Below are 15,040 nucleotides of genomic sequence, written 5' to 3'. Positions count from 1 at the left end.
GTGCTTTTATTTCTATAGATGGATTCCTAAGACCTGCTTGGTCCACAGGCAGGGAGGTATGGTTTGGATGGTAATACACACCAGTCCCTCTCAATCGCCCCAAAGCCCAGCTCAGAGCAGGCCCCACCCGTTGTTTTGATCTGGTTCCCATCTACCTCTTCTACTTTTCCGACCTTGTATCATCCACTCAGCAAAGACATACTGAGCATCTGCTCTGTGCCAGGCCCTGGACACTGGGGGTAAAGTAGTAAAGACAAAGTCCTGCCCTCAGGGAACTTACATTTGGGGTTGGAGGGGTGTGCATGATGCTTATGTAAAATATATAGATTGTGACAGGACAGTGATGGAACAGAGTATGTCAAAGCAGGATTTGCAATTTTACATAGGATAGGCAGGGAAGGCCTCATGAAGAGGGTAATCTTGGAGAGAAGACCCCAAAGGTGAGGAGCCCTGCTGTGCAGATACTTTGGGGAAGAGCATCCCAGGCAGAAGGAACAGCTAGAGCAAAGGCCGTGAGGTGGTAATGTGCCTCGAGGGTCTGAGCAACAGCCAGGAGGCTAGGGTGCCGGGAATGGGGTGAGCAAGGCGGGGGTTAGTGGGAGTAGAAGTCAGAGGTCAGGGAGGGCAAGAGAAGTATAGGGCCTTGTAGGCCTCTGGAAAGACTGACTTTTACTTTGAGGTGGGAAACCATCAGAAGGTTTTGAGCGAAGAAGTTACATGGCCCTTTGGCTGCTGATGAAAATATGGTGTGGGGGCCAAGGGCAGAGGTGGTCAGAGTCAGGATATGGTTTGAAGGGCAAGCTGACCCACGCGGATGGGTTGGATGTGCAGTCTGGGAGAAAGGAGTCAAGGATGGTTCTGAGGTGTCTGTCCTGAGGGCCTGGAAGCATGGAGTCACCATTACATCCCACTAACCCCCCCCTTCCCAGAGCCTCTACGTAGAGCCCCACCACACTCTTCTTTGAAGAGATGTGCTTCCTAGAATGTCCCTCCTGCTCCCTCCACGCCCTATGTCCGCCTGTCCAGGGCCAAATGCTACCTCCTCCTCTGGCCCATCCTCAGCAGATGATTACAGCCCAAGTAATTCTGGGAGTTCAGCTGAAGGAGAGGCATTTGTGGCTTGCAACACAATTCAAACGAAGCCTCAAAGCAACAAGTAGGATTTGGTTAAGAGTAGAAAAAAGAGGGGTTCTAGAAGAAAGCTGACTCAACAGCAATGCTTGGAGGCAAGTTTTTAAAAAAGAAAACTAAGGGGGCACCTGGGTGGTGCAGTTGCCTAAGAGTCTGACTCAGTTTTGGCTCATGTCGTGATCTCAGGGTCTTGGGATTGAGCCCCATGTGGGGCTATGTTCTGAGCGTGGAGTCTGCTTGAGATTCCTCTCTCTCCCTCTGCCCTTCCTCCCATTCTCTCTAAAATAAATAAATCTTTATAAATAAATAAATAAGAAAAAGCAAACTTAGGAGAATAAAACTGTCCAGCAAACCCGTTCCTTACCTTGGCTTCCCCACTAATCAAATCAGTCCTTTAGTAAATATCCAGCACCTGGGCGCTGGGGGTACTGGGGTGAACAAGGCAGACATAGTCCTTTGTCTCCTGGAATTTACTTTTAGTGGAATTTCTAGCACCTTCTCTTTGTAGTCATGTGGCAGTGGGCCCCAGATTATTTGTGGACTGCTGAGTGCAGAGATGGAGTGATGGGATGGGGGATGTGCTATGGCTTCGGGCTCTGACAGCCTGAGTTGTCCTTGTGCCCAACGAGGAGGATCTGACCCCTGTGCTGGCGTGGCAGAGCCTGCCCTGGCCACTGCTGGACACGTACTGCCTATCTTTGCCTCTCTGGTTCTCCCTCCCCTTTCCTCCTGTGGCTGCTCAGGGTGTCCTCCCATAAGCACATCCTTCGGCACCTAAGGCCATCACTTCTGGTAGACTCAGTGGAAGATTCTGACATTCTCTTCAAGGCCACTTCCCAGGTCTCTGTTCTGATCCATTAAATGCGGATTCAGTTACATCTCAGGAAGGTAGTATTCAAGATCTTGGAGAGCACCTTCCTATCGCACCCATGTCCTTCCACTTTTTGGTTTTTCTTCAAAATAACTAATACAGTGGGTGGCCAGAGGTGAGCTGTGGGAAGCCTTTGCACACTCTTCCGATGTTGGAATTCTGCCAATTGTTTTGCTTCTGCTAGCTAAGCTGTGACTGAATCAAACTATGAGTAAGACACACACACACAGTCTTCCTCCAGAGAGCTCACGTGGTATGTGTATAACAGGAAGGGACAGATGGCAGACATGACCATGTGGACACTATTCTGGCTGAGCAGGATGTCTCGATTGGGCTGTGATCTCTCAGAAGGCTGGCCAGAGATAGACTGCAAGAGGCTTGTTGTTGTGCTAGGACCTATGACCTGGGAAGAAGCAAAAGCCCTAAAAGGTCAATTCCCTAGGAGCAGGGGTCAGAAATACTCCTCAAATTTTTTTTGGTATTTTAATTTTTTATTGTTTTTTTTTTAAAAGATTTATTTATTTATTTTTAGAGGGAGAATGGGAGAGAGAGAGAGCATAGGAGAAGGGGCAGAGGGAGCGAATCCTTCAAGCTGACTCCCCTTTGGGTGGGAGCCCTCATGGGCTCGATCTCACAGTCTATGAGATCACGACCTGAGCCTAAACCAAGAGTCAGACACTCAACCAACTGAGCCACCCAGGCGCCCCTTCTTTGGTCTTTTTAAATGAGGTCCCTTCCCTATCCCTTAATATGGAAGAGGATTAAAAGTGTTGTCCAGAGTCCCTCTGCCCAGGAAGCCTCTGTGGACTGCCTCTTACTTTTCATGGTGTCCATGATGTGGCGCTGTTGGAAGTTAGTCAGCTTGGATTCCTTCATCATCACTGCAAAGATAAAGCACCTCTATGAAGCCTCCTGGGTGGCAGGCAGAGCCCTTCATTTCACCCTATTCCGGTGTAAAACTGTATCACCCCCCAACCCCATTCTGCACCTGAGTACTCCTCTCCTTGTTTTTTTCTGGAGCACTTATTACCATCAAAATTCTATATATTTTACTTATTTATTGTCCCCCTCCTACTAGAATATTAGCTCTATGAGACAGAAAGAATTTTTGCTGTTTTCCTTTTTTTTAACTGCTGTATCCCCACGACTCAGAACAATGTCTAAAGCACATGAAGTAGGTTTAAAATTTTTGCTGTTGTTGAGTGAATGAATGAATGGACAATATTTATTAAGCATGTGCCAGGGGCTGGAGCTACATTGTGAGCCCAAACAGGCAAAATCCCTGCCCTGATGGAGTTGATGGTCTAGAGGGGTAGATGAATATTAATCCAATGGGAGACAACTAAATATCTGACTACAGGTTGTGCTGTCCATTGAAGGAAAAGGTATTTGGTGGTGTGAAAGGGAGGAACCGTTGGTTCCACTGTGGTGGTGGTGAGTGGGGAGGAGATAAGGCTTCCTGGGGAAATTGAAAGTGTGGCCCAAGGGATGCATAGGAGCCCATCTCTTTAAAATTCTAATTCCTTTGACTTTTGGCCACTTGCAAGTTGTAGGATCCCTGAACTTCTCTGAACCCCAGGCTTTTTATCTATAAAATGACAATAGCAACTGCTAAGCCACAGGTCATGTAGGGGAGAACAGAGGGTAACTGTTATCACCACTCTTCTGTCCTTTAAACACACTGACCTCTGAGCAGCTCGCAGGTCCCCGGGGTGTAAGTGGCCGGCTTGGGGCAGCGCCAGGACTCTGTTCCTTTGGTCACTGCCTCCACCCTTTCCTGGGAAGCCATGGGAGGGCTCTGAGGAGGGAAAAACGCAATGGCACAACCCGTCTCCTAGGTCCAATCTCTGCTCGCGCACCCCACAACGCCACCCAAATTGTGGGAGCGGGGGTGGAGCCACAGGAGAATCGTGACGTCGCCGTCAATTTCTCGACTGTGCCCTATCCTCCTACCCCGAACAGATACACAGGCAGACCCCCACACACCAACGGAGACCTCATCCTGAGCCGACGCCCGCGGCAGGGAAGCGTCTCTGGAGGAAGGGGATGTTAGGAGAGCAGTGGTCCGGACAGTGCCCGTTGGGGGATACGCCAAAATTGAAACCTCACCCTAAAGTAAGACCCCGGCTGGCTGCCCCCCGCCACAGAGAGCTGGGCTCGGGGGACCGTAACCACAGCTCCGCAGCGGCACCGCGCCTGGGCCCCGCACAAATACTCGCAGATCGCCGCAACCAGAGCCTCCACCAGCTGCTCTGGCTCCCATGGTAACGGGCACACGCCTCTCGGCGCGTGCGCACAGTTAGCGCTCCGGCCTGCCTCCCGGAAGTACTTGCTTCTGGGTCACGGCGCAGGCGCAGAGTACGCGGGCCGCCGCGCGGGGGGCGGGCACGCTGTTTGCGGTGCGGGCGGCGGTGCTGGCGTCATGTCAGACAACGAGGACAAGTGAGTGCTGGAGCTTCGGAAGGAGCGGGTGAAGCGGGAGCCTGGGCTGAAGGAGGTTGTGGAGCCAGGCTCGAGGGGCAGTGTCTGAGGGGACTGTGGGTGCTGAGGGGGCTCGGGGGGCTGGAGAGGGGAAGGGCGGGGAGCCAGGAGCAGAGACCCGCCGGAGGCTGGGCACGGAAAGGCCCGACTCGAGGGTCCAGAGAGGAGCCGCGAAAAAGGTCTTTCAGCAGACTTCCAGCGGGCCGGGCTGTGTTTTTGTAATGGGAGTACTGAGGTGAATCAGGCATAGTCCCTGCTCACCGGAGAGGGGACAGGCCCAGAAACAGATAGTACGGGGTCGTGTGAGAGTACGCGGTAGAAGTGTGTGGTATCGAAGTCATCCAGGGGAGACTGTGGTGAGACCCGGGGGTGGTAAAGGTCTGGAAGGGTTGCAGTAATCTCGGTGAAAGAAGGTAGCGGCTCGGACTGGGGTGACACTAGTGGCCGTGGTGACAAGTGGTTTTGAATTCTGGATTGATTTCGAAGCTAGGGCGCGAAGATTTCCGGATGTGCGGGGTTGGAGGAGAGTCTCTTCTGAAGATAAAAATAGTGGAATCATCAGCATAAGTGTATTAGTCAAAACTAAGAATCAGGTGAGATCACCAGGGGAATGTCAGTAGGGAAGAGTAGATGGCTGGTGATCGAGTTGTTAGAGCATTCTAGCATTGAGTACTCGTGGGAAAAGGGGAAACCAGCAGAGGAGACCGAGATGGAGCAGCCAGTGAGGTGGGGAACCCCAAGAGAGAGGAGGCCTTGCAGTCAAGTGAGGAGGGTATATTGAGTGGTGGTGGGGGGGAGTGGGGAAGTGGTCTAGTGTGCCAACTGATAGATCAAGCTAAATGAGAACAGGAATTGTCGATTGGATTTAGCAGTGGCAGTCATTAATGAACTTGAGAAGAGTGGTTTTGCTGGCACTGTGGAGGTGGAGGTCTTACTGGAGTGAGATTATGACAGAATGGGAAGAGAGGAATTGGAGACAGGGAAGATGGGCATCTCATGAATTTTGCTTCTAAGAGAAGCATGGAACTAGGGCTCTGGGAGGTATAAGAGAAGTAAATTTTGTTTCTTTGCTTGTTTTTAAAGATTATTTATTTGAGAGAGAGCGAGAGAGAGGTGGGGAAGGGCAGAGAGAGAGAGAGGGAGAGAGAATCTTAAGCAGACTCCATGTTGAGCGCAGAGCTCCACATAGGGTTCCATCCCATGACCCTGAGATCATGACCTGAACTGAAACCAAGAGTCAGGCACTTAACCGACTGAGCCACCCAGGCGCCCCTGTTTGTTTTTTAAGATGGGGAAATAACTACATGTTTATATGTCGATGGGAATGATCCGGGAGAGAGGGAAACAGTGATGGTGAATGAATGAGTCCTAGCAAAATTTGTGGACTGATGCAGTACGGATGAAGGAGTAAAATGGAACAGAAGTTTTATTCACTCATTAACTAGTTATTTATTATTGAGCCCTTTTTACATATCGGATGAGACAGAGATCTCTTTTTTCTTTGATTCTAGTGTGATGCTCCAACTAACTGATCCCTTCTTCTTATACAGTTTTGATGGCGACGACTTTGATGACGTGGAGGAGGATGAAGGGCTAGGTGACTTGGAGAATGCCGAGGAGGTCAGTATTTAGCTGTGGGCTTCCTTCCTCTGCAGCCCAAGCTGCCAAATAAGCGTCGGTGATAATTGGCTGAATGAGTGAGCAGTGCTCCAGTCCTGCGTAGTGAAAAAGTCCTACAGGGTGGGCCATAACCTGTGGCTTTTGGGGCAGTTGGTTTGCTGATGGGTGAAATATTATTCATTCAGCAAGCATATGTTGAATGTTTATTATGTACTAGGTGCCCAGTGGGCAGGGTTTATGTAAGGAGCCAAGCGGGGGAGTGACCTGGGATAAAGCTGGAGAGGTAAGGGCCCACATCAGGCAGGATTTTCTAGCTTAAAGGCACTGGAAGCCACCGGCAAGTGTTGAGGCAGAGAGTGGCACGATCCAGTTTACACTTTAGAAAGGGCATTCTGGCCTCAGGGTGACGAGTGAGTTGGGGAGGAGCAGGAGTAAAAGAGACCATTAGAGTCTCTCCATCCAGGTGAGAGACCCGTGGCTTGGACTTGGGTGCTCATAATGTAGGTGATGAGAAAATGGATGAAACGTATTTTGGTGGATTGGATACAGAGCTAAGAAAGTGGGAAATGACAAAGGCGACCCCCAGGTTTCCGGCTTGCGTAACCAGGTGGATGGGTTGCTAACTTCATGAAAGACATAGAGCTTTCTGTCCTGTGACTGATGGAGGAAGAACTGCTTTATGGCTCCCATAAAGGGAACGATCCCTCAGTTTTTTTAGGCTTGAAAGCCAAAGCCGCCCTTTTTGGTTTTTCCTCTTTCTGCATGGCACTGTCAGGTACCTATTCACTGAGCAGAAACCTCCTCCCCATTCTCCTGGTGCCCTACCATCCCTGTTCTGTTGATTCTGCTTCCCACACATGGTCCGGTCCTGGTTCTGTTTCTCCATTCTTAGTGCTTCAGCCTGCTTTAGGTCTTCATTGCTTTTCACTCATTTTGTTGTGGAAATGTGTTACTGGTTTTCCTGCCTTCACTCTCCTGCTACACTGCTTGATTTACCATTCTGCTGCCAGAGTGGTCTCTCTTACCTGATGGATTACTACTGGTCTTCCTAGAGGGAATAAATAGATAAACTTATAAACTGCCCTTGCGCTCTGCAGAGTATTCTCAACAGAACTTCCATAGGGATACCTTTAAATCTTACTTTTTTTTTAAAGACTTTATTTATTTGAGAGAGAGTGCGTGTGCATGAGCAGGGGGAGGGGCAGAGGGAGAGGGAGAAGCAGGCTCCTCGCTGAGCAGGGAGCCTGATGCAGGACTCTATCCCAGGATCCTGAGATCATGACCTGAGCTGAAGGCAGATGCTTAACTGACTGAGCCACCCAGTTGTCGGGATACCTTTAAATCTTAAGTCAAATTGTGTCTCTCCTCTATTTAGAACTCTCATCCAGGGGTTTCCCATCTTATACAGAGTAAGTGCCAAACAGAAGTACAAGGTTCTCCACGCTCTGGCCACCTGCTTTCTCATCTCTTCTTGCTGTCCCTGCCAGGTCACTCCTGCTCAGGATCTTTGATTACCTGGTTCCCTCTTACAGGAATGCTTTTCCTGTAAGAAATGCACATGACCTACTGCTCACCTCCTTCAGGCCTTTGTCCAAGTGTCCCCTCAGTGAGGCTTCCGTGACCATCTTATTTAAAGTGGCAACATGCTCCGCCTCCTCCAACACACCCATCCTGGCACTCCCTGTCTTTTTTTCTCTTTGTTTTTAATTTTACTTAATTTTTCTTTTGTTTTTATGCTACATATTTTACTTGTTAATTTTGTTTGTTATCTTTTCTCATAATGTCAGCTCTATAGGGGAAAGAATTTTTGTCTTACTCTTCTATTTCAAGCTCTTAGAACACTATCTGACACGCAGTAAGCACTCAATAAATATTTGTTGACTTAATTCTTTGTTGTTTTTAAAAGTTTATCTATCAATTTTAGTAATCTGTACACCCAACATGGGGCTCTGACTCATGACCCCGGGATCAAAAGTCACATGCTCTACCCACCAAACCAGCCAAGTGCCCCTAATTATTTATTATAGAATTTACTCTCCTGCCTAAAACGGTATGCTCACCTTTGCTCTAATCATACTTCACAACTAGTACATCCTCTCCCACCCCTGTGCTTTTATGCGTGCAACTCGGCCTGCCTGGAATGCCCTTCTCTTCCTCATTGGCTTAGCAGCTCCTACTCATTCGTCTTAAGTAGCTCAAGTCTCATCTCTGGACTGTCTTTGTAACCCCCAGCTTCTTGTTAATTTTGTTGCACACTTGCATCCCTTTGTAGCACCTGCTGTTTTGTTTACTCATCATCTCCTCTCCTGACTGAATTTTTTTTTTTTTTTAAGATTTTATTTATTTAACTGACAGAGAGGGAGAGACAGCGAGAGAGGGAACACAAGCAGGGGGAGTGGGAGAGGGAGAAGCAGGCCTCCCGCTGAGCAGGGAGCCCGATCGATCCCAGGACCCCGGGATCATGACCTGAGCTGAAGGCATTCGCCTAACCAGTGGAGCTACCCAGGCCCCCCCGACTGAATTCTCTGAGAACAGAAATGCATAGCTTGCTGTCTTATCATCCGTTATGATGGTGTTTGGCACATGACAGATGCTTGATAGGTAATGTTGAATGCATGTGAATGTGTGTATATTTCTGCCGTCACTTTGACTTTTAGCCACTTGACCTATTGATTCAGTTACCCTGTCTGAAAGATGGAGTGCTTTCTCCCTGCCTCCTGCTTAGAGAGATTTGTTGTCTGTGCTCAAGGACTTTGCATACAGCTAATGTTCTGGGACCACCCCATCTCCAGGCTGTCCGCTTCTCTCTTCTGGATGAGGCACGTGGCTCTGGAATCCCAATCATGGTTCTCCTCTTTCACTAGGTCTGAGACTTTGGCCAAGTTAGCTTCCACTCTGAGCCTCTAAAATGGGCACTGTCACCCGTACCATGTAACGTTATTGTGCGGACTAAATGAGGTGTCACTAACTACAGCAGCATGAGCGCCGGCATGTAATAAGCGATTGTGGTAGTGGTGATTGTCATCATTGTCATCATCATCCTCCCCCTCAACCCAGAACATACTCCCTGAGACTTTCTGTCTTTTCTGTCTTGGTGTCCAGGAGGGCCAGGAGAATGTTGAGATCCTCCCCTCTGGAGAGCGACCACAGGCCAACCAGAAGCGAATCACCACACCGTATATGACGAAGTATGAGCGAGCACGTGTACTTGGCACCCGCGCCCTCCAGATTGCGTGAGTGTATACCCCTTCATGATCTTTTCCATCGGTCAGGTCATGGTGAGCTTCCGAGCTATTGATGTGGCCCAGCAGACACCTGAAAACACTCTCCCTGCTCTCACATGCTAAACAAGGCTGGTGCTGTCTCTGTGTGCCAGGCACTATATTAGACTCCTGCCCTCAGGGAGTTTGTGATCCAATGGGAGAAATAGAACATGAACATCTGAGAAGTCAAATAAGTATAGTAGGAACATAAAAATACAGAACTTGAGTGCCTGTCAGGTTAGTGAAGCAAAACAAAGAAAGAAAAAGGTGTGAATACAGGGAGCTGTAGACCCTTGTGGGCTGGTTAGTCAAGGGGGCTGTGGCAGCACCTGTCTGGCTTAAGGTGGTTCTTGAGGTAGACTGTGGCCAGCCCCGAGGAGTGGGGAGGCCCTCCACGTAGAGGCAGATCAGACCTTTCCTTTCTTCCCAAGTTTGGAGCCAGGTGAAGAATAACAAGATTTAGGAACTAGCCAGTAGACAGGTGGAGATCAAAATGTCCGATGATTGCATGTTCACCCTGTCAGCCATAGGCAGTGCAGGCATCCAGGAGCTGTGTCTGCAGGGGCAAGCCTGCCTGCCAAAGTTGTGGGTGAACAGACCTGAAAACACCCTCCCTTGTAGGCAGGTGGCTTTGAGAAAGCAGGGACTGTCGACGCTGGGCTACAGGTTACAGCTTTTTCTCCCAGAATCTCCTCTTGGGAGTCATTATTCCTCCTTCCTGGGGAGGAGTTATTAGTTACTGTAATAGAATGTCCTCCCCAGGGAAATACAGGCTGAGGAAATGAACTCGCACCCCAAATATCTTACAAGCTGGTGTGAGAAATGGTGGGTATCTGGAGGAATGGGTGCTTTAAGTAGGGAATAATGGAAAATTGGTTAGAAAGAAAAGCTGGGGTCAGCTCTGTGGAGTCCTGCATACTGGAGGAGATTCTAATCTGTGTTCCCTTCTTTGTTTTCAAACAGCATTGGGCTTTATCCTCTCTAGTCCTGCGGGGTAAAGATGACCACCGTATCCACTTTGAACAGGGTTTTATGGGTGGGCAACACTGTTCCTCATCTTCAAAGTAGTAGACCTCTCTCTAGCCTGGTGGTACTCCTGGCTGGTCTGGGTGGAATTAGAGCTACGCTCACTGTGATAATTTTGATAGTTTTTGGGTCAGGATCCTCTGGGTCTATACCATCAATTATGGTAGCCACTAGCTACATGTGGCCATTTAAGTTAAGTAAAAATTTTTTTTAAGGATTTTATTTATTTGTCAGAGAGAGAGAGAGTGAGCATGAGAAGAGGGAAGAGCAGGCAGAGGGAGAAGCAGGATCCCCGCTGAGCAGGGAACCCGATGCGGGGCTCGATCCCAGGCCCTGGGATCATGACCTGAGCTTAAGCTCAGGCAGATGCCCAACCAACTGAGCCACCCAGGCGCCTCTAAAAGTTCAGATTTTCAGTCTAATTAGCCACATTTCAGGTGCTCAGTAGCCACATGTGGCTAGGGGCTCCATAATGGATAGTGCTGATAGAGGACATTTCCATCATTGCAGAACATTCCAGTGGGCAGCGCTTGTCCAGGCTAAAAATGATCCAGCAGAAAGAATAACTTATAAATTATTTTTCAAACAAGTGAATGATTCTCTGCAAGCTTAAAGTCTTTCAGCACTGAGTGAGGTACTGTGCTTGCATCTATTGCGGAGGTGAAGCTGACTACAGATGGCCCCAAGCCCTCAGGCCTCCAGGTGTTCGCCGCCTGCTGGGGGAGATAGCTCACAAAGAAGCAGAACGCACAGCAGACGGGCGCCGTGCTTTACAGAAGGCATGAGGAAGGAGGGAAGGGAGTCACTGTAGGGGTGCTTGGGAGAGCCCAGAAGGATGGGTAAAGGCAGGTGGTTTTGAGGGTATCCCAGGTGCCAGAGACAGCACAAGGAAGGGCAGGCAAGGCATGGATTGTGGTGGGGGAGTGGCAAGTAGCTGGGCTGGAGAAGGCTGGAAAAGATGTCACCGGTGCCTTGAGGGACAAGTTCAGAGGATCAGCGTGCATTTGGTGGGCAGTGTGGGGCCCTTAAAAGTTGGGAGGTAGACATTCAGTATACTACAAAGTCCCAGTGTCCTGCTTTGTTTTGAGAGAGAAGCTTGGTTCAACTTAGTTGGGTCTATTGTGCTCCTTCTGTGTAAGGGCTAGGACGCTGTCTGGTGGTTCCCCGCTTGCTGTAGGCCCTCGGACAGCCAGGGCTGTATCTTGTCACCTAGTACCAGGCATGGGACCCTGCACCTTCTAGGTGCTGTACAAACATTTCTTGGGTTTTTTTTGAAGTCTCACTCTGGTTCATTAGCACCACCTGGCGGCTGATGTTTACCACAGCCATTTCCTGAGGATCATTGCCAAGTTTGTGGGGTCCCTGGTGCAGGACAAAATACCCAAGGGCGCACTCATGATTCCCACATTGCATGCACAAGGCTGGATGAATGGACTTGAATTATTTATATTGTGAAAGAAATAAGGTGTACGCAGATCAGGAAAATAAGGTGTACGCTACATTCTTTAAAGCTTTAAATTTTGGGGAAGTTTAAATACTTGAGAGGGGATATAGGGAAAGTTAAACATTTGGTCTCTGCCCCTGGGAAATTTTCAGGCTTTGGGGAGTAACAGAAATCAAAATAATAATAAAATTAGTAAATTACATTGTGTAAACTGGTGGCTCTCAGACTGGCTATGATCACAATCACCTGGTGAGCTTTCAGATGCAGGTTCTCAGGCTTCACTAGAATTTCTATTCAGAGAGTCTGGAGCAGGACCTGAGAGCCTGTATTTTTAGCATGTTCTCCTAGTAATTCTGATGATTGTCGGGTTTGGGATCCATTTGTGTAAACTTGTGTTGAAATCATGAATGGTGGCTTCCTAGAGGAGGTAGGCCTAGAATTGGCATTCCTCCTGTTCATTTTGAGAGCCTCTGCTGCGGGCCGAGTGTTGTATTAGGGTGTGTGGTCCCGGGCCACCAGGTGCTCATGGTCTAATGCAGAAGACTTCAAATAAGCAGCTACAGTACAGAGAGATTGAGAAGATTATGTGAAATGCGTCAGGGCACTGAGCATTGCCAGAGTAGGGATTTCCAGGGCAGAGGATTGCCAGAGTAGAGAAATGTGAGCCTCTCCCAGGTTTGTAAGGGAGGAAGAGCTTATAAGAGGATGCAGGAGGGAGTCAGCAAGGTGTGTCCGGGGAACCATGGGAGTTTGGTATGGCGGGAACGTGGGATAAGTATAGGCAAGTAGCAGGAGAAGGTGCTATTAGAAAGGTGAGCAGACTGGGTTCTGCCTGATGGCCTTGGGGTGTCGTGGGAGGGTTGTAAAGAGGTGAGCATCTGACCACAGGCCCTGTGTGGAGGTTGGAAGAGCAAGACCCTGAGGGGTGTTGCCTGGATAGAGAAGGAAAATGAGCTGGCTGGGCCCTGAGGCAGGCCTGAGGAGTTGGGTCAGAGCTAGCCTTTGCATGGCCAGTCCTTTGTGCTGGAATACTCTGCTATGGGTGCCAGGCTCAGGAGTCTGTGGAAGGCCCTTGGCAAGGGAGCTGACAATAAGAATGTCATATGGCCCAGTGTTGAAAGCCTACATGCGTCCTGTTCACAGTACGTTTCTTAAGTTTATGGATCTTTATTTTTATTTTCTAAAGATTTTATTTATTTATTTGACAGAGAGAGAGAGTGCGCGCACAAGCAGGGGAGTGGCAGAGGGAGAGGGAGAAGCAGGCCCCCTAATGAGCAGGGAGCCCAATGCAGGGCTCGATCCCAGAACCCTGGGATCATGACCTGAGCCGAAGGCAGACGCTTAAACGACTAAGCCACCCAGGCGTCCCCAAGTTTATGGATCTTTAGTTTATTAATGGGAGGTGTTACAGCATAGTGGGTAGGAGCATATGAGATTCCAGTCTTGGCTCTGCCACTTACTGGCTCTGTGAGCCTGGGCAAATCACTGATCTCTCTGTTCCTTAGTTTCCTCCTCTGTAAAATGGAAATTATAGCAGTCCTCACCTCAAATGAGATCCTCTGTGGAAAGAGCTGAGAACAGCATATGGTACTAGGTTAGCCAGTAGTGTTTTCATGTCATTGTAGGCAAGTCAGGGCTCTTTGTCTCCCATTTTTGAGTGAGGATACTGAGATTTGGAGAGAAATTCAGTGTCTCTGGAGGCAAAATTTAAATCCAGTCTTCTGGCTCCCACTTGCTTATAGTTCCTGCGGCAGTGCCCCCGAGCCCCTTCCCACCCCCCACGCTTGCCTGCCTCCCTAGAAGGTGACCTTTCTCAGGGAGGACTGGGGTGCTGATCTGATCCTATTTGTGAAGTGAGCACCCCCCCCCGTCTTCCTGCTGGGCCCTTCTCCCCCAACACGTGTCCCTATACCTACAGGATGTGTGCCCCTGTGATGGTGGAGCTGGAGGGGGAGACAGATCCCTTGCTCATCGCCATGAAAGAGCTCAAGTAAGTCGCCCAGACCGTGGTTCACTGCTTCAGAGCCCTGGGAGGCATCCCTTGGCCTCTCTGCTGCACACCCCCACCCCCACATCCCTGGCTGGGGAGGTTTTGATTCTTGTTCCTGTAGGTCCTTAGTTTGTTCAGGAGGCCCGCTATGAAGAGCGGTGGGAGGGGCAGGTGAAGAGGGAGGGCTTTAATGAGACACGGTCCTCTCCTTTCTGTCGAAATCTCCCTCTTCCTGCTGCCCTTGGCTTTACAGTATCCCAACCTGCTTCCTCTTTCTCCCTTCAGCCATAAGATGGCAGAGCCTTTCTGGACCCACTGTCCCACGCTCAGGGATGCAGGAACTTTCTTTTTATTGTAATTTCTTTCCCACAGAGTGCCCTCATAGTCCCAAAAGGTTGCTGCTAAGACTTCTCTTTTTTGGCATTCTGCACACAGTCTGTCCCATCTGCTGTAGAACTGGGGTCATCAACCCTTATATACTTGTGACTTCTCCCCGCCACAGGGCCCGAAAGATCCCCATCATCATTCGCCGCTACCTGCCAGACGGGAGCTATGAAGACTGGGGGGTGGACGAGCTCATCATCACCGACTGAGCTGGAATCATCTTCCTGACTGTGCCTCATCCTAGTTTCTGTTTTCACATTCTTTATACATGTAAATAATAAACTGTTCAACCTTTCACCCTGCTCTGCCTCTAGCTCTCTGTGATGCCCACTCGCTCCTTCCCTGTTACTGCCCTGCTGCCTGCCATTCGTGTGGCACCGTGACCGTCGGCGCTGAGGAGCACCACGGGCCTTACTCCTTGTGGATCCCCCACATCCCTCCCTCCATCTCCCCGCTCACCAGCGCAAAGACTGCTGCAGGGAGACACCTCAGCTGCCTTCCCAGCAGACAGACAAGTCTTTGTGCCCAGGGAGCTGGTTGCCACGGAAACCCCCAATTTCCTTTCCAGTGGGGACTGGCTGCAGGGGCTTCTCCCTTCTCAGGAGTATCACAGAGCAGGTCTCATCAAGACACCCATTGTTTCCTGAGGACCTGCCTCGAGCCTCTTATCGTGGGCTCGGATCCCCTTTCAGGAGCTAGTGCCCCAGCAGGAAGCTTGGGGATGCAGTGATCTCCCGCCCTCCACAGGCAGAGCCCTGCTGGGCAAGGCAGCAGCTGTAGCAAGGACCGAACACCTGTCCCCACTCTGTCCCCACTCCTCAGGCCGCTGT

At 49.8% G+C, this 15,040-nt stretch overlaps 2 protein-coding genes across 10 annotated transcripts in view; one reads left to right on the top strand and one right to left on the bottom strand.

Moving 5' to 3' along the window:
• Window positions 1–4,324, bottom strand: part of C9H22orf23 (chromosome 9 C22orf23 homolog) — a 30,794-nt gene extending 26,470 nt beyond the window's left edge. For 2 of the 8 annotated variants that reach the window (XM_027594910.2, XM_027594907.2), the window contains exons 1-3: window positions 4,112–4,314; window positions 3,689–3,800; window positions 2,821–2,883 (exon numbers count right to left, since the gene is read on the bottom strand). In XM_027594910.2, the coding sequence (XP_027450711.1) occupies window positions 2,821–2,883; window positions 3,689–3,791 (166 nt within the window). In that variant the 5' untranslated portion in view covers window positions 3,792–3,800; window positions 4,112–4,314. Of the gene's footprint in view, window positions 1–2,820; window positions 2,884–3,688; window positions 3,801–4,111 lie in introns of all 8 variants that reach the window. The other 6 variants (XM_027594914.2, XM_027594909.2, XM_027594912.2 and 3 more) reach the window with 6 other exon arrangements.
• On the top strand, window positions 392–14,507 carry POLR2F (RNA polymerase II, I and III subunit F). Of its 2 annotated transcripts, none has more exons than XM_027594915.2 (5): window positions 392–440; window positions 6,034–6,103; window positions 9,206–9,336; window positions 13,755–13,826; window positions 14,329–14,507. In XM_027594915.2, exons 1-5 carry the CDS (start codon window positions 406–408, stop codon window positions 14,417–14,419), a joined length of 399 nt encoding a protein of 132 aa, XP_027450716.2. In that variant the 5' UTR covers window positions 392–405; the 3' UTR covers window positions 14,420–14,507. The 2 variants fall into 2 exon arrangements, with proteins under 2 accessions (XP_027450716.2, XP_027450717.1); XM_027594916.2 differs by lacking the exon at window positions 392–440 and adding an exon at window positions 4,352–4,444.
• The last annotated feature ends 533 nt before the right edge of the window (window positions 14,508–15,040 follow it).

The sequence above is a fragment of the Zalophus californianus genome, chromosome 9, assembly GCF_009762305.2.
Source record: "Zalophus californianus isolate mZalCal1 chromosome 9, mZalCal1.pri.v2, whole genome shotgun sequence".
NCBI classification, from domain to species: Eukaryota; Metazoa; Chordata; class Mammalia; order Carnivora; family Otariidae; genus Zalophus; species Zalophus californianus.
The sequence above is the reverse complement of the archived record's forward strand: the minus strand, read 5'-3'. Positions and strand labels throughout refer to the sequence as shown.

What these genes read in the sequence shown, in the direction of transcription:
- POLR2F (XM_027594915.2), top strand. Translation starts at nt 406, where the DNA reads ATGAAGAGGGTAATCTTGGAGAGAAGACCCCAAAG. An exon ending in TTGGAGAGAAGACCCCAAAG is followed by an intron (nt 441 to 6,033) that starts GTGAGGAGCCCT and finishes CTTCTTATACAG; the next exon opens with TTTTGATGGCGACGACTTTG. An exon ending in ACCCGCGCCCTCCAGATTGC is followed by an intron (nt 9,337 to 13,754) that starts GTGAGTGTATAC and finishes CTATACCTACAG; the next exon opens with GATGTGTGCCCCTGTGATGG.